This window comes from Pseudopipra pipra, chromosome 12 (genome assembly GCF_036250125.1).
Source record: "Pseudopipra pipra isolate bDixPip1 chromosome 12, bDixPip1.hap1, whole genome shotgun sequence".
Taxonomy (NCBI): Eukaryota; Metazoa; Chordata; class Aves; order Passeriformes; family Pipridae; genus Pseudopipra; species Pseudopipra pipra.
This window is the reverse complement of record NC_087560.1, coordinates 12,690,862-12,712,251: the sequence shown is the minus strand read 5'-3', so window position 1 is coordinate 12,712,251 and position 21,390 is coordinate 12,690,862. Positions and strand designations below refer to the sequence as shown.

At 47.4% G+C, this 21,390-nt stretch overlaps 3 protein-coding genes across 11 annotated transcripts in view; all 3 read left to right on the top strand.

Annotated features, from left to right (window-relative positions):
• The first annotated feature begins 680 nt into the window (after nt 1–680).
• Nucleotides 681–7,060, top strand: LOC135420950 (uncharacterized). Its single transcript, XM_064668958.1, has 2 exons — nt 681–1,063; nt 3,329–7,060. The coding sequence occupies exons 1-2, from the start codon at nt 898–900 to the stop codon at nt 4,177–4,179; spliced, it is 1,017 nt and encodes a 338-aa protein (XP_064525028.1). The 5' UTR covers nt 681–897; the 3' UTR covers nt 4,180–7,060.
• A 193-nt stretch (nt 7,061–7,253) lies between these two features.
• Nucleotides 7,254–21,390, top strand: part of CEMIP (cell migration inducing hyaluronidase 1) — a 108,799-nt gene continuing 94,662 nt past the window's right edge. For 2 of the 4 annotated variants that reach the window (XM_064668947.1, XM_064668946.1), the window contains exon 1: nt 7,255–7,394. The gene's annotated coding sequence lies outside the window, so the exon portion shown is untranslated. Of the gene's footprint in view, nt 7,395–21,390 lie in introns of all 4 variants that reach the window. The other 2 variants (XM_064668948.1, XM_064668949.1) reach the window with 2 other exon arrangements.
• Nucleotides 7,388–21,390, top strand: part of LOC135420945 (inactive cell surface hyaluronidase CEMIP2-like) — a 47,220-nt gene continuing 33,217 nt past the window's right edge. For 4 of the 6 annotated variants that reach the window (XR_010433791.1, XR_010433790.1, XM_064668942.1 and 1 more), the window contains exons 1-12: nt 7,388–8,759; nt 9,041–9,210; nt 9,522–9,710; nt 10,030–10,199; nt 11,031–11,240; nt 15,019–15,224; nt 16,888–16,957; nt 17,592–17,720; nt 18,743–18,828; nt 20,187–20,318; nt 20,439–20,474; nt 20,932–21,084. Coding sequence is in view for 4 of the 6 variants with exons in the window: in XM_064668942.1 (XP_064525012.1) it covers nt 7,711–8,759; nt 9,041–9,210; nt 9,522–9,710; nt 10,030–10,199; nt 11,031–11,240; nt 15,019–15,224; nt 16,888–16,957; nt 17,592–17,720; nt 18,743–18,828; nt 20,187–20,318; nt 20,439–20,474; nt 20,932–21,084 (2,600 nt within the window). In the remaining 2 variants the exon portion in view is untranslated. The remainder of the gene's footprint in view (nt 8,760–9,040; nt 9,211–9,521; nt 9,711–10,029; nt 10,200–11,030; nt 11,241–15,018; nt 15,225–16,887; nt 16,958–17,591; nt 17,721–18,742; nt 18,829–20,186; nt 20,319–20,438; nt 20,475–20,931; nt 21,085–21,390) is intronic. The other 2 variants (XM_064668943.1, XM_064668944.1) reach the window with 2 other exon arrangements.

Below are 21,390 nucleotides of genomic sequence, written 5' to 3'. Positions count from 1 at the left end.
TCGTGAATGCAAACTGATGATCTGGTTTAAGCCCATTTAACTTATTTCTCTGTATCCTTTTTTGTGGAGTTCTCCAGCTATTTCAGCTCTGAAATTTCTTGTGTGGCAAATGCAGTCATTTGTACTCCAGCGCTGGGTAAGGGTAAGGGGCCTCTTTGATGGTGGGCACTCTGCTGTTGAGAATGAGGTCAGGCACAGAAACTACCTGCGGAGCCTGTATTGCTTTCCAAGTCCAGTGGTAGTTCTTAGATCAGATGGGTGTGAATTTCAAAGTGAGAGGTTGAATTTGGGTCTCATAACTTTGCCACAACAGTAAAAAGCAGGAGCTGGTCCTTGCGGTGGGAGAGTAAGCGCTGCTCCTTTGACTCTGCCTCTGTCGATGTCTGGTTTTGAAGCTGGGTTTCTGCAGTAACTAAGCTAAGTCAGCAGAAAGTGGTAGGGAGACATGCCTGCTATCTTAAAAAAAAAAAAAAAAAGAAAAGAACCCCCAAGAAGACCCATACACCATTAGTATGTCAGTTATAAATTGCCTGCTGGTTTCTGTACGGGTAAAGGTGCTCTGGTTTCCTTAGGGCCCGGCGGTGCGCGGCTGCGAGCGCAGCACGTCGCTTTCTAAAGTAGAATTCCGGGCTGGCTGTACCTGGGCGCTGCTGAGCGCGGCTGTGTTCGCTTCTCCCGCTCCGCTGGGACGGAGCTGCACTTCCCTCGCTCGCGGAGGCTGGAGCATCCCCGCTCCCCTGGGCCGTGCCAGCGGCGGCTCGGGACAGAACCGACCCTTGTGTCCGGCGGGGGAATCCCTCCGGGGAAATCCAGCCTCCGTCCGCCTGGCTCCGCGCCGAGGGGCAGCCGGGCTGCGCTCCGTCCCTCCCGGCGGGGCTGCCCGGGGCGGCCGCGGCCATGCAGCCAGGTACGAGGGCGGGCGGGGGGCGCCGGGCTGGGAGGGGGCTCTGCGGGACACCCCCGAGGAGCCCCTGGGCCGCCCGGCTGCTGCTGCTCCTGGTGATGGTGATCATGGTGATGGTGATGGGCGCCCGGCCCGGGGCGCAGGCGACGGGCGGACACGGTGAGTGACGACCCGGGGACGGGCGGTGCTGCCGGGGGAGGCGGTGCTGCAGCCCCGGGGGCAGAACCCTCCTTGGGGCTGGGGCCCGGCTGCCAGCTCGGGCTGCCCGGGCTGTGGCTGCTCCGGGAGAGGAGAAGGCGCAGGGCTGCTGGAACTGACCCTTTCTTTGTCTGGAGAACCAGCGGAAGGAACACAACACACCTCTGGATCCCACTTTGACTTCAGGACAAACATAGGTGGCTCGGTTTGACTGTGGCTTTGGAGGTGACTGCAAGCAGTGGGTCCTTCATTTATTTTCTCCTTTAGTCTCTTAGGCTTTTTTAGTTTAAGGGCTGCCTCTGAAGACAAGACATCGATCCAAAGTTTGGTTTATTCTAAATAACGTTTTCAAAGCAGTTTGCTCTGGAAGCTTTGCAGACCTGCTTAAAGATTTAACATTGCTTACATTCCAAGTTGCTCGGCTGCAGCGGTGCCATTAGGTGCACTTAGGAATGCTTTGGATCTGCCCCCAGACTGTTTCCCTTTGGCTCAGACCAGCAGCAGTGGGATGGCAGCGGTGCCTGCCAGCCTTCTCTGCATGAACCATCGGCCCTCCAACACGTCTGCCCAGGAGGATGGGGTAATGTGGACTCCACTTTACTGGGGTCCTCCTGGAGCTGGGTCCTCTTTCCACTCTCCTTGGGAATTCCTCCCAGGGATCTCACACAAGCAGTTCACCTCCTTCCACATCAGCCCATCACCAAACTAAACGGAAGAGCTCATTGATCTGTCAGGGGTCTTATGAAAAGGGCTCTTGCAATGCCTGTCGATTGCTCTGAATGAAAGATGCCATAAAGATGCAAAATGTTGCTTTTGTTATGACGTGTTCCCGAGTTACCTGCTGCCATCTAGTCCTACCAGTCATATTTTACAGTTTCTAAGTAATGCAATGTTATATTTCAGGGATGATCCGGTCTGTCCGGCCAGAGCATTTGGATCAAATTCAAGGATGAATTACAGCCATAAATGGGCATTTTAATATGTGAAATTCCAACATAATAGTAGAATACTTAACTAATACAATTACAATATGCAAGCAATCCCCTGGACCCTAAGTCACAACTACTTGAAGCTGATAACTTTAATCTTAAATCAAACAAAAATCAACAAACCTGAAGCTTGTCAAACATGCTGGGTTGGGATGCCCCTGTCAGAAATAGAAGAACAGTCTTAAAAATCCTGTTCTCTGCTTGGAAATGAAAGGAAAGGCTGCAGGAACATTCCAGGGCTCCCAGGACATGACCTCCAGCCTTTAGCAGGATGCCGTTACTCTAAAACATTCAGCATTTCAAACACTTCTGGCAACATGCCATTGAGTTTTGGGTTCCTTGTCCCTTTTAATTATCGGAGCTTTCTTGTGTGTTTGCAGCCCTACTTATCATGAAGTCCCAACCTACTTATATTGCATGTAATTGTTTTATTGATTAATTCTCAGAGTGTAAATTGAACCTTTGGGCTCAGCCTGGAGAAAGGAGAGGTGGGTAGGGGCACTACCTTAGAAGAAAGTTTGAGCTTCAGAGAGTGACAATTCTCCCTTATCAGTACCTTCTTACAGCAGGATGAAGCTACTGTGGCCTTTGAGCAGCTACAGCTTAACCTTGTTACACTGAGATAATGGCTTTAATCAGCAGGCAGAGACCAGAGAGGGCACCTAGAAAGCAAAACTGAGTTTTTATGTGTTAGATATCTGTTAGAAAATTAGAGACTGTTCTGCAGCCTGGGGCTGGACCCAAAATGCAAATGGCTCAGTGGGAGTGTAAAAGTTTCCTTTCTTAGGCAACTATGAAAAAGGCTTTTACAGTCCTTATTAAGAATCATTATTTTTCTTAACATTTTCCAGCAAAATTTATATGGAGTAGTACGTACTCTTTTGGTGATGAGGGTTTTTTTAGGAATCTGTATACGCTGGTGTGTATGTATGAATAACTGAGATAGTTATAGTTTTCCTGAGCATTACAGAAAACAATAGTTTAAATTAAAAATTGCAGATGATCGTTATTATGTTATAGTACCTAAAATCAGAAGTATCTCAAATCTATTGATTTGGCCTGTTGAAACATTCAGTGTTTGTCAAAGTAGTGCGGTGATCTGCACTGTATCCAGGGCTGCAGCAGAACATCCATAAATGCAGATATATAGATATGCATATATTTTGAGGAAACAAACTGCCTGGGATTCTTTGCTTTTTATGTTTAATAGGTTTTACTGTATTTATGATTATTTCAGAACATGGCTTGAATCCCAATAGTTCTTTGTGGGATATGGATTACAGAAGACTGTTGCACAGTAAGAAAAACCTTTCTGGGACCATGGCCTCTTACAAACCCTCCAGCTCCTTCAGAAGCAGCTCTCTCCTGAGTTACCATGGAAGGAAAAGTTTGCTTAGTCAGAACCTGAACCAGAAGCCACAAGAAAAGCAGTTGTCCTGTGATATGCTCCTTAAACTCTCCAGATACATTTTAATGGATATCTTTAGACCTAGCTTGGCCTGGAATCTCTTTCGGTTTCATAACTGTGATCGAGAAGTCAACCTCCCCAAACTTCGTATCAGCCCCCTCAAGGTGGCCCAGCACAAGGTGAAGCCGTTCCTGATGCACAGGATGCTCCGGCTCCTCGGGAACATGGGAGTGCTGTTTGAAGCTCAGCAGTCCAAGGCCTTCTCTCTGCTCAAGAAGCAAATGATTAAACCAAGGAAAACGCCGTTAAAACCCGAAGAGGAGCAAAGTGGTAGGTACACAAGGAGCAGATGTGGGTTTGGTATCTCTTTCTGGTGCTGTCTGAGCGGAATCGCAGGGCCGGGCATCACTGGATGCAACCCAGTGGTCCGGTCTGTGCCAGGAGGCGCACTCGGCGCTCGGGCTGAGCAAAAGGCAGGACGCGAGGTGCTCATCCCTGGGCAGGAGGGGCGATGGGAGGGCGGGATCCTCCCGGCCCGCGGGCAGCGGCTGTGCAGGGGCGCCGCCTCCCGCCCGGCCGCGGCTCTGCAGGGACAGGTCGTGTTCGCCCCGCGGGAGAGCGGGGCCCGTGTCCGTGTCCGTGTCCGTGGGGGGCTCCGGGCACGCAGGTTTGGTGGCTGAGCTGGCGCTGAGCGCACCAGACCCCTCCCACGGCCGGAGTTCATCCTGCGGCGCCTTCAGTTCTCTGCTCCGTGGGAACGGGGTGTTGCTCAGGGGATTCTGCCTCCGCTTCTCCTTCCTTTCTCGGAGCAGTAAGGAGGAAACAGGAAACTGCCCAGCGAGGGAGTGTGCCCGGGAAAAAATCGCTTACAGAGGAGGAACCATCCTCCCTGGAGTGCCCGGGAAAACCGCTTTCAGAGAAGGAACCTCCCCGCATTCCTGTGCGAGAGCTGAATCCCTGGGCGGGGGTGTCTGTGCCTTGGGAGTCGATTCCGTCAGGCGGCTCATTTAGAGCAGCTTAGTTCTCTGCCCTTGCCTTAACATGAAGGTTCTCAGCCGTCGATATTTGTTATTGAACGTTACAGCTGTGTTTGTAGGCAAAGCATCACAGTCATTGCAACGTGCCAAGACACAGGACAGTCGAGGTTGTCTTGTTCCTGGCAGCCCGTTACAGAAAATGATCCATTTTTTTTGTTAGAAAGGTAAACTACAGTTTATAACTCACTATAGCACTCGGAGGAGGGGTTGGGTTGGTTATTTTTGTGAGGAAGAGTTACACTAGGCGTGTGTTGGAGGCAGTGAGTATTAGTCATGATTTCTCACTTGCAGGTGTGAGGATGTTCAGGAATGTTCTCATGCTGTGGATGCATCCTGTAATGGAGTGCTGTGGTATAAGCTTCAACACAGTGCTGCTGCAAAACAGAAATCAATGTGGAAAATGAAATTTGGAAAAGAGTGAAAGGAAAAGAGTTTACCTCTCGAGCACCAACCTACAGATAGTAATGGGTGCTTCTGTGTTTATCTTAAAAAGAGACAAGATTCTTTAGAAAACAGGGTAATACATCCAGTCTCATTTAGTCTGCAATTTTCTTCCTCAGGCCAGTGAAAACTTAATGTGGGGTGAAATGGCACTGAAATCATTCACCTGAGAGTAGTTCTTTCAGAAAAAGAATCAACCCAGTCTATTTCTGTGGATTCTGAGGCTACAGAGGAAAAACAGTTTTGAATTATGTAAACAGCGCTCACACCTCAAAAATTTTGGTTTCTTGTTCGGGAAAAGTCCCAGGTAAGCAGGAGTGACTTTGGCTTTGTTGATTGTTCCATGAGGCCTGCAAAAAGCTTAGCACTAACCGAAGCCTGGCTTATATTTACCTCCACTATTACTGTGTTAGATTAATTATTGTTGCCTTTTATTTAGATTGCAAGCCCGTGAAATCTTTTGCATGAAGAAAATATTTTAAATAGCAATGTATGAGGTTTCTAGGGCCCTAGCAGGTGTGAAATAGAGGTTCAGGTCCTCTTCTACCTCAAATTTTGAACTTCTAGAACCATTGAATTCAGAGAATTTAGTGTGTTTTAAGACAAAATACTCCTATATGTCTCGTATTGCCTGAAATTTCCACCAGTAGATAAATCTTTCTCAAAAAAAATTGCTATTTCTGGTAGCAGCTCTGCTTTCCCATGACCTGCATTCATATGTGTCATATTCAGATAAGGAGGAGGCACAACGCTGACTAATGCTGCTTTTTTGGAAGGAAAATGACAAAAGCTATTTGAGACAGGAATAGAAGTGCCAGCACTAAATGACAGATGAACAGCCGGTAGCAAAGGTGGCAGCTCTAACGTTTCCCTGTATTTATGGAGTACTGAAACAAGGGAGTGTTATCGGGATTTGTTTCTCTGGGCTGGATGCTTATCTTCAGATTCAGCAATTCTCTAGGTCCCAGGACCAGGTGTAAGAGAGTGGATGGGTTTTGTTTAGCATAAGTGAGTGCTGCTCCCTCTTCAGAGCTGCTGTCTGGAGCGTGGGGCATGGCTGTGCCCCACACCCACCCTCCTGCTTCCAGTCTGTTCCTATATTTTGTCTGACAGCACTTGCTCCTTATTAACATGACTATAGTCTCTTTGTGCCCTCTGTCAGAAGAAATCCTGCACCAGAATAAATTTCAGAGGTGACAGATTGGAACAGTTTGACCAGATGATGGCACACAAATGTCTCAGAGACTGACAGCACCTGTGGCTCTGTACCTCTTTGGCTTTGGCCTTGGGCAGGAACAGTGGCTGGCACAGTTGCCTGCCCAGTTCCAGCTTGTCCTCTCTGGATGTTGTGTTGTGGAGTGGAGATGAGGGATTACAGCTCTGGGAGAGAGAAGGCAGTGGCTGCAGTAAAGCAGGGACCTGTATTTATGTGCCACCCAGAAGCTCAGCTGTGCTGTATTTTAGAGCCTATAAAAAAAAAAGGGTGTTCTGGTACATGGAAAACAAACCAGTGTGTGATGGTCAGTGATAGGTGTGATGATGTGACAGACAGTGCCATGTCCTTTGACACTGGAGCCTGCAAAGCCCCAGGAAGGCAGCCCCAGGCCAGGGGGTTTAAAAGCATGTGGTTTTCTTTGAGGCTGTGTCTTGTCAGAGTATCTTCTAAGTCTTTTCCTCTCACTGCAGACTGACTACAGGTTGATTTGGAAGATGATGGGAGGTGAAGTGGCAGATACCTCTCTGCTCACCTGCTGTCAGGGGAGCTTTTGCAGCTGCTGGGTTACAGTGTTGCCCATAGATCTGCCAGACACAGGACAGCACAGGGCAAAACACCCCCACGGGAAGCTGCCAGAGGTGTCAGCTGCCCCTCAAGAAGGGCCGAGGCATGCCAAGCTCCGGTAAGCACTTCGGGGGCTGGGGCTAGAGCCCCCTCAGCCCTTGGGAAGGCAGCTGGCACTCAGAAACACACTTTGCACGGGGCTGCTAAGCACAGCTGAGTGCTCTGTGGGTCTGCACAGACCCCCCGAGGCCGCTCCCCATCACCCCTGGGAGCTCGGCGAGGAGCCCGCAGCCCCCGGGGCTCGTAGCTGGGGAAGACTTTTCCTGCTGGCAGCGGGGCTCCTCCCGGTCCCGGGCATCAGGGCGCCGGTCGCAGATATACGTCCAGGCTGGAGGGATCGTCCCCGGCTGGGAGGAGCCAGCGGCTCCGCCGCTGTAAACAGTGCGGGCACCGCCAGCGGTTGGGAGATGGATATAAATAGGGAGGCGGAGGGGAGGCAGACGGAGCGGCAGAGCGGGAGCTGCCTGCGCCTGCCTGCCCTTGCCCTGCCTGCCCCGCTGGGTGCCCGGCAGCCCGGGCCGGCAGCTCCGAGAGGCGTCGGGCAGAGTCCGCGGTCGGCGCTGCCGGGACGCTCCAGGTAAGCGTCTGCAGCGAAGTTTGGAACGCGCCAGTGCCGCTCGTCGATCCGCCGCTGGGTTTGCTCCGCGCCGGCTCCCTCTGTCCGCGCTGCTGTTCTGGTGCCTCGCCGTGTCCGGGGTTGTGTGGAGCGGGAAGGGGGGTTCTGCTTTCGTTCTTGCGACGTTAAGTGGAGGGGGGAAAAAAGGAAAAAAACCCCAAACAACGAAACCAAAACACATCGAAAGCAAAATGTGCCACTCGCCGGCTCCGTGCACAGCCGCGGCGCACGTGTTGCGGGCGGGGGCGGCCCCACGGCCCCGGGATGCAGGTAGAGGATGCGGGACTGCCCGAGACGTGCCGAGCGCGGGGAGCCTCGGGGAGCCGTGGCTCCTCCTGCCCTTCGCGCCGGACCCGGAGACGGTCCTGGTCCTGGTGCCGACGCGGGACGCGCCTTGGAGCAGCGAACGGCGGCAGCGCATCAGGTCGGTACCGCGCCCCTCCGCTCCCCTCCACCTCCCGACCCCGCCGCTGCCGCCGCCCGTCTCTTGCAGGGCCCTGCCCGGAGGCCGTCCCGCACCTCGTCCCGTGGCGACCCGGCTCCGACACCCGCCGCGCCGCCGTGGTGGGCCGGGGGGCGGCCCTGCGCCTCGAGAGCTCCGCCGCCTTCCACTCCCTCGTCATCCGCGACGGAGGTAAGAGGGGCCGCCGCCGCCCCGGAGCCCGCGTACCGCGGGGGGCAGCCCAGCCGTGCCCACCGGTGGGAGCACCTCCCGGCCCGGCTGTGCGCGCACCCAGCCCCGCTCCGCTCCCCTCGCCACGCAGGGATGCTCGTGTTCGCCGACCGCCCCCACGGGCCGCCCATCACCCTGCGGGCCCGCTACATCCTCATCCACGACGGCGGGGAGCTACACATCGGCTCGGAGCGCTGCCCCTACGGCTCGCGGGCCACCATCTCGCTGTACGGGCGAGCCGCCGAGGGGGCGGCCGTGGAGGGCTTCGGGCAGAAGTTCGTGGGCGTGGGTCGCGGCGGCGTCCTGGAGCTGCACGGCCGACGGCCCCGCTCCTGGACCCTCCTGGACAAGACGCTGCACCCCGGCGGGCTCCGGCACGGCCCCTACTCCTCCGAGAGGAGGTGGGGCAGCCGCGGGCTCAACCTCCGCGTCCTGGACGGCGGCACGGCGCGGGTGCTGGCGGCGGGGCGCTTCGACACCCACCTGCGGCCGGGCGAGGGCCGGCGGCTGAGAGCCTTCCTGGCCCGGCAGCCCCCCGGCAGCGTGGTGGCGGCGGCCGTGGGGGACTCGGCCGCCCGCAGCCTCACGCCAGAGACGCGGCTGCTGCTGCGGGACCGCCTGGGCAGCAGGTTCATCGCCCGCCTGGGATACAGGTGAGGCGGGGGCGGGAGCAGAGGGGGGCGGGAGCGGAGCCACCATGGACAGCTCCGCCGGGGCCGCGCTCCGCCGGGGGCTCGTCCCGACCGAGGGGCGGAGCGGGGCTCGGCAGGGCCCGCGGGCGGGGGGCGGAGGGTACCCCGGGTAGAGGTTCGGCGGGCAACCCGTGCCAGAGGGAGGGAAGTCGTGTCGCTCTGCTTGCTTCCTCCTGCCTAAGATTTCTGCGGGGTGGAGGGCTCGGGATGTCACTGGTTTGCTCCTTCCCTGTCTCCTTCAGGCAGCCCTGGGCGCTGGTGGGGATCCTAGGAGGGGATCAGCTCTCCACAGCAGAAGATAAGCGGGAGTATCACGGGAATGGAACAACGGGGTTAGCCATAGCCAGAAGAGATTTCCTCACCTACGACGGCACCCGTTTCACTGTTACTGCTTTCAGTGGGTGGATAAAAGGTTCGGTCTTCCCTGACAATTGCTTTTCTTCTGTTGCTTTGCTTTTTTCGGCTGCCGTAAACCTGAACAATGAAATGATAATCATACCATAATCTTTGGCTCACTTGGACAGTGACCAAACTAACAACAATTCTCTCTCAAAGTAACATTTTATCTGCCCACAAAGAGATGGCACTGGCATAGTTAATGGCTAGAGCACTTTTATCATGCACAGAGTTATCTAGATAAAAATTAAATTGGTATGCTCTTCAGTTAATTGCATGATTCTGTCATGTGGAACTGTAAAAATAATTGATTGCTTCATTTTTCAGGAGTGCCTCATAATGGATTTAAAGTGGAAGTGACCAAAGGTATAATTATTCATCTGGTGGACGAGGTTACAAGTTGGCTACCTGGTGACCGTATAGTCATTGCCAGTACAGACTATTCTATGCATCAGGCTGAAGAGTTTAATCTCCTTCCTTGTCCTGAATGTAAAAGTAATCAAGTGAAAATTGATGGTACGAAATATTTTTATCAAACTAATTGTTTGTAGTAATTATTTACATTGTCTCATCTGTTACATTCTAATTACCTTTTTAACACATGGGCACATATGAGAGCTGAAGGGCCCAATATTATACTGGGACTTGGAAGTTTGTCCAGAGGCAGCAGTCCTCTGTAGAAGCCTGAGGAAGTGTTGATCTCTTCTGGGATCAGGTACTGGGCACATCCCCAGAATTGGTGATTTCTTAAATGAAAGGTGTACACTTACTCAGAACAATACAATAACAAATACACTGTGCTCACTCTGAATTAAAAGGTTTGTGATTTCCACAGGCAGCCCACTTTATCTGCACATGGGAGAAGTCATAGATGGTGTCGACATGCGGGCAGAGGTTGGTCTTCTCACTAGAAACATACTTATTCAAGGAGAAATGGAAGACTCCTGTTATGGGCAAAACCAATGCCAGTTTTTCTCTTTTGATACATTTGGAGGACACATAAAAGTGAGTAACTTTTAATGCATGTGCTTGTAGGTGGTTTCAGATAGGTCCTTTCCTTTGTAAACAAGTGAAAGGATTAATGCACGAAACTAACATTGTGTCTGGGGGAAAAGGTATATCTGTCTATGAAGAAGGGGGAAGTTTGTTGGCCTGTTTTGCAACGGACTTGCTGTAAGTTTGTTCCATTTTCTTCACTGTGTCTGCGAAAATATACCCTTCTATGGGTTAGAGGGGATTTTTTAGCAGCATTGCTGTCAGTAGAGTTAATGTGAAGTTAGTTCACAGGGTACCACTGAAGAAATTGTGCTTTCTGCAGAGCACACCCGCTCCCTCAGAGAAGTGCTGGATTGCTGGATCTCACCCTGTTATGCTTCATGTTCTAGGTGGAGGCACAGAGTCTTGCTGTGGTGGGGGCTTTATATAAAACTGCTCCTCCACCAGTCGGTGGAAATCAGGGAGCTGTGCAGGTCTGGGCTAAAAATCACTTAAGAGTAAAAGCTGCCAGGAAATAGAGCCTGGTAGCAAATGCTCCCCCTTTCTGTAGTTGGCAGGAGTACCGTGTCTGTCACTGCTATTGCTAAACACTGCACATGCTGTTTGGCAGCTGCTCCTTGGCAGCCCTGAGCCCGTAGGTGTGCAGCTGCCGGCACAGGGCTCTGCAGGTCCTGAGCTGATGTGAGTGGAAATAGGGAGCTGACACTTCCTCCTGGGATCAGACCCCATTTTACTCTGTAAACATATTGCCTGATGAGAGAAAAAAAGCCCAAACCCGTTTTTCTTTTTGTATGTGTTTCTATTGTAATGCTTTACTTGGATCTACATTTGTCTCAACAGATCCTAAGGAATTTTAGCTCTGTTCACATGTCAGGAGTGGAATTAAAAAACATGGGGCAGCAAATCCTAGGCAGTTACCCTGTGCATTTTCACTTGGCTGAGGATGTGGATGAGAGAGGAGGATATGGACGCCCAACGTACCTCGATAACCTGGCTATCCACCACTGCTTCTCTAGGTGTGTTGCCATACATGGAACTCATGGCCTTCTGGTAGGAGACATATTTTATTAGTACCAAGTTCAGCTCTTTGCTTAGCCAGTGCTAAACAGCACATGCCATTTGTGATGTAAAGAGAAATCAGAACATTGAAATAAGGCATCTTTTACCCAAGAAATATACCAACTTCTCAACTTTATTTGCCTGGTGTTGGAGTTAGGACTGTTCCTCTGGTAGTGCAGTTCTTTGAAATGAATGTAAGGTTCTTAGCATAGCCTAATTAATATTATCAAAGGTGTGATCAGATGTAGTGAAATCTTTGCCTTGGTAATTCTGGCCAATTTGTCATAACAGGAACTTTCATTTAATATTAAAGCAATGGACTTTAAATGGAGTTGGCTGAAGCAATGGACCTTTAATTTTCAATGGTGATAAAAAAAGACAGGGGTTGTTCAAGTCAGGGCAATGTGAAATATATCCAAAAATGTTCACATGACCAAGGGAATGAAATATGAGCAGGACAGACCCAAACTGCCGCTTCAGTGCCAGAAAAGACCTCAGGAACTTGGCTTTGACCTAGATCCTCACAAGGGCATTGTAAAGAGGAACGTAAAAAAAAAAAAAAGAAGGCTTTAACAACAAAAGAATCTCAGCTGGAAAAGAGAGATTCCTGCTCCAGTCCCAACATGTCCAGTCAGTTGCTGTGTGCTCTGCAAGACCCTGAGTGGTGTTTTGGTATCTGTGGGCATTTCCTCATTCACCTGATGTGCGCTCACCCAGAGACATTCCCTGAGTTATCCATGACCTCCTGTGTTTTTCCTGACAACTTTTTCTCAGTCCTGGAGATAAAGCTGTGTAAGACACAACATACATGTGCTCTATGTGTGAAAGAGTCCTCCTGAAAAGATGCATTAATGAGAATGGGATGCTGGACCTGTACCATTTGGGAGCACTGTTCATGTATTTTAAACTTCATTTATATTGTCCATATCACTCACAATTATTAATTGCCTTCTAATATTCATCATTTACTCTGTCTGCAGAGCCTGATTCTGTGTAGAGAGCCCTTAGGTTGTCAGAAGACTTGTCTAGTACATGTGGATGTAGATTATTTCTTTCTCCTCCTGTGGGTATTAAACCTCTGGAATTGAAGTAACCTGCCTAGGATGAAAAATTAAGCTTTATGCTAATAATGGTCCTTTAAAGAATGGCATATGGTCTTGCTCTTTATCAGAAAAGAGGTTATCAAAGAGGTTATCTTTTATCAAAAAGAGGTTTATCTGGATATGTGGGATGAAATAGTTGTGAATCAAGACTCAAAGTGTGAGATGGAGCCCTACTCATGTGATTGCTGTGGGCTTTGAGTCTGTGAATCAGTGAATAGATTTTAAATATGTGATTTAAAATATGTGATTCTGTGGAAGAAATGTGGTTTTGATATATAGTCATTAAGAAAAAGAGTAATTAAAATGTAATAAAAAGCCTTGCTTTAAAATGAATTAAAATATTTGCAGTTCCCGAGAAGAGTATGTGTATCAGAGCAAGGCAGTCAAATAACATAGAGGGCAGTTAAATAACATCTGATGCTTCAGCATCAAATTATGAAACTCCAGCCCTTGAGGCAGAGTAAACCAGAGAGGTGGTTTCCCCATTCCTGTCCTGAGGGTTTAGAAGACATAATTTTTAGAGGGACATTGGTTGGTACTCTGCTGTGCACGGGTTATGCAGAGCTGCCCGCAAGGCCCTTCCCCATCTGCTGCTACGCGTGCCAGGCTGGTGCTGCTTTGCAAGCCAGTGGCAGCTTGGGTTCCTCATGGAAGCTGGAAACAGGCTGTGACCTGTCTCTGTGGCCAGACCCACGTCAGGCATGTGCAGGCTGCTGCAGTCTTTCATGTCTGATGTTGCAGTGCATAAAGGTCACTTATATTGTGTTGCCGAACTATATATAATTCAGTGTTTAGAGACACCTTAATCATCTGCTGTTGGACACAGCAGCAAGGCTGCAGCCTGTGTTGTGGACAGTGTTTCATGCTGGCACACACAGTAATGTGCCACTGTGACAGTGCTGCAGGTGGGTGCCTTTCCAGGCTTGTATTTTCTATTGGTGCTATGCTGGAATTGACTGGGGTTTTGTTCTGATATGTGGACCCTTATCTTCCAGTGCAAATGGAAGTGATCTTTTAATCACGTTATTTCTGGTCAGGAGAGTGATCACTATAGTGTCCTGTATGTAACTTTTCAGGCCTGCCATGCAATTCTGAAGCTGGGACTAATCATGTTAATTAAAGCTAAAATCTGGTTTTGGATACAAGTCTGGTTTTTCATGCAGCCATTTGAAGCACAGATTAGTCAAACTGCAGCTAAATGTAGAAGAATGAAACTCTACAATTGAAATGCTGTTTAAAACAATGAGTGGTTTGTTGTTAGCGCTCTTTCCAAAATTAATCCTCCGTGGCCTCCTTAGTGCAGCTTCAGCCCATCACTTGGGAGAGCAGAAGTAGCCAGGCTTATTGATCTTAGCGGGCTGGCAGAGACAGTTGCATTTTTGTCTAAATCCATTTCCTAGATCTGTATTTCCCAGACTTGGCTGGCAGGGAGGGACATGTTCAGTGTTGCTGTACGTAGGTTCTCTGTCACTCTCCCTGCAGCTCATTCTGAGGAGCTGTACCTGTGTGCAGGGTCAGTGGATTTCCAACACTCCATCAGTAGAGCTGGGTATCTGTTTGTGTTGTGGTGTATTTTTAACTCTCTTTTGAACACCTCATTGAGGCAGAAACAAGAGCAGCAGATGAAAAGTCAGAGGGGTGACTGCCAGGAAAACAATGAAATCTAGCAGAGATATACCTATGGGGACTATACTGTTTGTGACTCCAGATGTTATGTACAGTTGCAGCCCATTAAAGGGAAATTACAGGATATGATTCTATGAAATGGATTTATTTCAAGTATCCCTCTGTATACAAAAATAACCAAGTAGGTTAATATTAGTTAATCTTGCAGTCTAACATAGACATAACTGACGTCAACAGGAATTTTGTGTGCCTGGAGAGGGAATATATATATGCTGACAGGGATCATTTGAGTACAAAGTTAAGATTTCAGCAAGATTTAGTAACAAATAGCTGGTATTTTAACTAGCCTGATCTAGTATTTAAATTTAAAGGAAGGATTTCTGAATTTATCTTCATAAGACTGTGCATCAAAGGAGGATTGTGCTAAGTCCTCTTGGTCGAATTAGGGTTTAATGCAATATCCCTGAGCATGTCAATTAATATTAAATAGACTGAAATGGTAAAATATCATCTCTGCCCAAGATGATCATTACAGGAATGAAGTGGCCAGGCACCTTCTGAGAATGGAGGAGAAAACCAGAAATCTCATTAATACAATTTATTTCACATTTAAAGAATTTATTACTTTATTTTGGAAGTGTTGCAGTCATGAAAATTTCTGGATTAACCATGCTAATTTGTTGGTTTATCATGCGAGACACACTTATATTTACATATCTTTATGCAGCTAGTCACTCCATGACACTGACTCAAATATTCTCTTTTAGAGCTGAGGGCGGTTTTAAATCAAGCACTTTGAATTTTTCCTTTAATTATGCATGTGATCTTCTTCAGAGTCATTTTGATAGCAGTTTTGCTGTATCAGATCAGTCCACAGCTATGCACACTGCATGTACTTCGAGTCAGCTCAGGGACTGATGGAGACACCTCTCGCTGTGCAGAGGGGGTGGCAAACCCGCTCCATCAGTGTTTTGGGAATTTATTGCTAAGCAAAGCACATCAGTTGTAGCTCCTACTGTAGCCTGTATCCGTTTTCCCAGGTAAAAGACACCATTGGCTATGACACCCTGGGGCACTGTTTCTTCCTGGAAGACGGGACGGAGCAGAGGAACACCTTTTATCACAACCTGGGCCTCCTCACGAGGCCGGGGACGATCCTGCCTTCGGACCGCAGCGAGCTCATGTGCCTCGCCATCCGCAGCCACGTCCATGGGAATTACACTCCTGTGCCAAGCACTGACTGCATGTAAGTGCTCCAGGAGCTGTAGCCAGGTTTTGCACTTACACTGTGCTTATAGCTGGGTCCTGGAGAATGGTGTGGTGAAACTTCAAAGGTGCTATTTAATATGAAATGAGAAATTGTAGCTTTTTCTACCATTTTTCATTTTAAAACTTGACCATGTTTTGCTTGCAAAGATATCTACTAACACTTGCATGAATCCTAGGCAAGGAATATTTGCTGGTGGTTATTCCTGTCACTGTTTTTAGAGAATCATGGAATCACAGAATGGCTTGGGTTGGAAGGGACCTTAAAGATCATTTAGGTCCAACCCCCTTGCCATGGGTAGGGACACCTTCCACTAGACCAGGTTGCTCAAAGCCCCATTCAGCCTGGCCTTGAACACTTCCAGGAATGGGGCATCCACAACTTCTCTGGGAAACCTGTGCCAGGGCCTCCCCAACCTCACAGTGAAGAATGTCTTCCTAATATCTAATCTAACCCTGCCCTCTTTCAGCTTAAGGCCATTCCCCCTTGTCATATCACTCCAAGCCCTTGTCAAAAGTCCCTCTCCAGCTCTCTTGTCCCACCTTACAGGTACTGAAAGGTGCTCTAAGGTCTTCCTGGAGCCTTCTGTTCTCCAGGCTGAATAACCCCCAACTCTCTCAGCCTGTCTCCATAGGAGAGGTGCTTCAGCTCTCTAAATCATAAATATGTTAGAGCACTTTGCTCATTTCTGAATACCTTTCAATTCTTTCTGAGTACGATGTTAAAGGCTCTATGAAATCTTTCTGATAAATGCAAGTTTCTCCAGCCCTAGTATAGGCTGGCAACACAGTTTAGCAGAGGAAATTTGTATTTTCATATTTTCTGTAAAAGAAAGCAGTGGACAAACTCTACTTAACTGAATTAATTGCAGTTATTGTTGCTGAAATGCTAAGGTTTCTTGTGTGGTTATTACAGATTTATTTTGCATCTCTTCAGTGGATTTTTGATTATTTAACAGTTAAGGTGGATAAAAAATGTTTGAAAAATCTCTGCTTAGAATGATCAAATTAATTGGTACAGTCATGAGAGAAGGTTTACAGTGTTTTTACATGTGGTCTTTATTACTGACAAAGATGTTATCCAATGAAGTAAGACAACAGATGACAATGTTTTCATAGCTATATTGGCTTCTGTTTGTACCACTACTGATCTTCCCTCTGAAGAAAAACTCCTTACTGGGACAGACACAAAAATTGTATCTCCTTAATCTTCTGCTTAATGGGTTATTTGCGGCTTGCAAGGAGAGTTGTTTTGTTTTATTTTGTTTTCCACAAAAGCTTCAGAAATTCATAGAGAATCCCCTAACTCCTGCCATTGCCCCTGAAGTTTCAAAACACAGACATCTTCCAAAGCTGTTTAACTTAAAAAAAACCACCTGGGTTTCCTTGAGCTGCATTGAACAGATCATAGATTTTGTGTTAATGCTCTCATATAATTTACAATAGGTTCAGCATGTGGTTCTATAAATGACCATGTCTGACATTACTAGATGGTTTCTTTTCCTTTAAGAGTGTCATTAAAAGGTTGTGGGGAGTTTTAAAGTCAATAGGAGAGTTGTGGCTCAAGTCCAGTGCAGTGCTATGAAAATGTATCCCTTCCTGTTTGGTAACTGCTTAGGATCATTTTGATTTTGGTTTTTCAGGGCTGTCAGCACGTTCTGGATTGCAAATCCAAACAACAATTTAATAGAGAATGCAGCAGCTGGTGCTCAGGTAACCATTTAATGGCAGAGCTATGCTTCGCCTCCAGTTCCCATATATTCCACTTTTATTGGTGTCATTAGTGTGAGGGCAATAACTGTAACATTTAGATATGTACTTTTGCAACCTTTGTCTCTGTTAAGAACTTCAGTTATTTTAAGATACTGTAAGTATTTGCCTACACTCCTCCACTGACTTCTCTCACAACTGTAACTGGAAATGGTATGTGATGTCTCTTAGCAAATGTTGATTTTTATTAGCAGTTAATAGTTAAATGCTCAATCAAATTTTATATTTGTGTGTATAAATATACACTCTCCTTGTATTATCCTTTATGTTTACCCAAACCGTGTTTGTGTTTAATATGCCTGTACAGATTGGCTGTTTTCTAATACACCACATGAATTTCACCCACAATAAATGCATTTTTTAAATCCATGTGTGTGCTCCCCAGGGACCCACTGTGCATGCCAAAAGATAAGCTGGGAGGTGTAAGAGTCATGGGCTTGTGTGTGTCCCCAAGGATCCAAGTTTGGCAGGCTCAGGTTAGAAATCTGGCCAGCACAGTGTGAAATCCTAAATTCCCCAGATAACCTGTATCATTAATTGCAAGGTCCCATTTCTCAGATCTCCCTTTGTCTTCTAGGATGTCGGGATATGGTACATCTTCCACCGGGTTCCCACTGGACAGTCTGAGGGGCGATATCCAGAGGGACAGGCTGAACATACCCCCTTGGGAGTATTTTACAACAACAGAGTCCACTCCAATTTCAAGGCATGTGGATGATTTTTATGTTTCTATCAATATAATAGTATGGCATGGGGCTGACTGCATGTGCTTCTCTGAAATCAGATGATTGTGGGCGTCTTACATTTTGATAAAATTCTTTTTAACACTATATCAAGACACAATCAACTTTTGGGGGTGATGGTCTTTTTAATTATTAAAGAGGGAGCTGAGCAGAATGAAGGTTTCATTCCAGGCACTTCAGTTGCATGGCTGCATTAGAGGGGATGTGCTCAGGCCATAGGTACACCTACTGCTAAATGAGATTTAAGGAAAGACAGGCAGCACACTGAGCACTGTTGTTGGCTACAATGGTGCCAGGATACAGGGGGATGAGCAAAAGTCCTTTGTGCCAGGGCCTGCTCATCACCTCTGGAAAATGAGACCAAAAATTCAAGGATATTTCCAAGAAAAGCACTTTCCTCCAATATACTGTTTACATGAAAACATAACCTGTAAGTTATAAAATGCATTTTTAACTCCTTTCTCAGGATTCTATATGGAAATCAGTGGTGTTCTGTGTGACTTGTATATTTTACATCTTGGTCTAGGGCAGTTGCTGCTCTTGCCCAAAGCCTGTAAGTTGGCTACAGCAACTCATGTTCTCTTTTGACTGTCAGGGGACTTGTCACTTGTTATTTGAAGCCTTAATTCTTAACAACACTCTTTTTCCAAAAAGTTATCAAGAGCTTGGCAGAGTCCCTTATTGCTTTCTGCGAGGGAGAGAGAGAGTGGGAGTTCAGAGCCTTGCTTTAGGTCAGAAGACAGCCCAAGATGCTGATGCATAACATATGGCAGGGCAGGCTCTGTCCTGACTTCAGCGTGCTACATCCTGTGCTAATGTCATGCTGAGCAGTGCCAAGTGACACCGAAAGGGAAGAGAAAGCCCAGGCTGCAGGCGCTCCCTGTGCCTGCACAAACTGGCTGCCCACATTCATTGATAAAAATCTGGGATCTCTGGTCTCTGTTGAGCAATCTGTTAAAGTAACTGGAGTCATGTGCATTTTCAGGCTGGTTTGTTTATTGGAAAAGGAGTAAAGACAACAAGAGCCAACGCTGAAGATCCCAGAGAGTATCTCACTGTCGATAATGCCAGGTAAGCACATGCTGTATGGCTGAGTATTTTGGATGGTTGTATTGCTTCTTGGCTTCTGCATTGCATTTAGCAGATCATTAATGCCTCATTATGGCTGGAACGTCTGAGAAAAGCACACAAGCTATCTCTCATGTGCAGAGGAAAATACTCCACAGATATGCACTGAATTGTTTGTGTTGTTGCTGACCAAAAAGGACACACATGCACTTGGGGTTGTGAGGACTAAGCAGTGAAGCATGTGAAAGAGGATCTAGATCTCATTAGTCCATTAGTGAGTTTGTAAACTCTAACATTTATTACTAATTACTTAGAAGAACTTACATCTGAGACGTGATGTAAGAGACTGCTGAGACTGGTCTAGGATTAATGAAGAAAATAAGTAGCCTCAAAGGTTTTTGTCAGCTGCTTTGAAACCCCTGAGCTTCCTTCACAGGGTGGAAGCAGGTAAATTAAGGCCGTTTTCTCACTCACTGCAGTCCTATGGGTGTATGTGAGGAGGCTGTGAGAGAAATCAGCTGCTGCTCCTGGTCAAGCCTTGTTTTTTTCTCTCCTCCATTATGCCCTATCTATGCCACGTAGGATGTTCCCATAAGGCTGAAAGGAAAGGATGAGTATGTGTCCCTTGTGAGACTTCCCTGCCAGGATCACCCCCTTGGGCACTGAGGAGACATGTGCCTCAGTGCATCATCTGGAAGAAATGGGAGGTGAAGGTAGACTCAGATAAAGCAACAGTGATTTTTTTTCCAATTTGTCCAAATCTACCATTAACAGTCAGTATGGCGAGAAATGGCCTGTGGGTAATTGAGATGGACCCAGTTCCCAGGGTGAATCCTTTTTTCTTTTGACAGCTTCTCTTTCAGCAGACAGAGAAGCATATGGAGGTCTGGTCTGTACAGGCAAGGAGAGCAGCTCCAATTACTCTGTTATCTTTGCTGAATGAGATTTTTGAACGTGCCTAATTGATTTTCTAGCACCAACACAGGGATTCTCAATGGCCCTTGTAAGGACATCTACAAAAGGACACAAGTGACTTCAGAAAAATGTTTTCTATGCCTCTAAATCACATTGAATCAAACTAAGGAGTAGCTGTGGGCCAATTGAAGTCTAGTGAGAAATCACCTGCTCATTTCACTGGGGCCAGAATTTAATCCTTATGAATGTTTCTTGTTTTCTGCTTTGTACCAAAGCACAGAAATGAAATCAGGCTAATGGCCTGACTCTGATCCAGACCATATAACCTCTTTAGATCCACCATGCCAATATCTGGAAGCCAAACAAGGTCTGCTGGGCACAACTGCCTCTGTCTGAGGTCAATTCCTGTGCCTCCTGTGCTGTATTAACTAAGCTTCTCGCTTCAGGTTTCGCCCACATCAAGATGCTGATCCTGAAAAACCACGAGTTCCTGCTGTGATTGATCATCTTATTGCTTTCAAAAATAATGACCACGGTGCCTGGGCCAGGGGCGGTGACATTATTTTCCGCAACTCAGGGTAAGTTACTGTAATGACCTGTTCTATCATTCCCCTCACAGCAGACATAAATAGGTCTGTAGGCCAAATTCACTGCAGACATTCCTCATCATTTACACTATTGTGTTTCTTCTGTCCCAGGTTTTCAGACAATGGAATTGGACTCACTCTGGCAAGGTAATTTCCTAAAATAGACTTTCTTCCCATTATTTTTCCTCAGCGTAACATGCTCAAGAATAGAAGCTGAGACACTCCCCTGGTAATTAGTATTAGACAGGAGAAAAGCTCACATTTCCCTCTCAGACCACATCAAGTTGTCCCTGGGCAGCCATTAATACAAGGGGCAATTTATTCTTTCTCTTTGTCTCAGCATATCTGGGGAATACATCATAATGGCTGGATATTTCCTCCTGAATGGGAGGTCCTGAACGGGAGGTCCCGATGCTGAAGCACAAAGCTACCTTGGCACTAACTTGCTGGTTTCTAAACGTACTTCAAGGCAGCTTCTTATAGCAGTGCATGCACCTTCTTCCAAAATAAAGAAAAACTCCTTCTGTGTCTGTGGTATAATTAAAAGTGTTAATTAATCAGTAGTGCTGTGCTGCATGGTTACATGGTGTTTCTCTGCTTGCAGTGATGGGACTTTCCCGACAGATGAAGGCTCCAGCCTGGAGGTTACACGCTCAATTTTTGTTGGAGAAAGCAGCAACTTTGGCTCCCAGGGAGGCCAAAACAGCTACTGGGGAAAAGGGGCAAATGGAGAATACAGAACACTGCCCAGAAACAAGTGAGTTATTCTTCTGCCATTTCTTCCTGGCGTGAGTATAAGCTAGAAGAAAAGCCTTAGGAATTAATGTCACTACTGATGAGTAATTTATACCAGGTGTTTAAATTACTGTACAGGCCAGAAATAATAAGCATCCAAATAAACTCACTCTTTAGGCCAACAGCTCGAGAGCATTCTTGAGTTAACGTGTTTGATTTAGTTTTCTCCTTAGTTTATTATTCACTGGAGAATGGATTAGACAATCTGAGATATACCACTGGCTTTTGTGTAGTGCTTCAGTAGTGCAGCGTTGAGGTGATGGTGCAG

What these genes read in the sequence shown, in the direction of transcription:
- LOC135420950 (XM_064668958.1), top strand. Translation starts at nt 898, where the DNA reads ATGCAGCCAGGTACGAGGGCGGGCGGGGGGCGCCGGGCTGGGAGGGGG. An exon ending in GCAGGCGACGGGCGGACACG is followed by an intron (nt 1,064 to 3,328) that starts GTGAGTGACGAC and finishes TGATTATTTCAG; the next exon opens with AACATGGCTTGAATCCCAAT.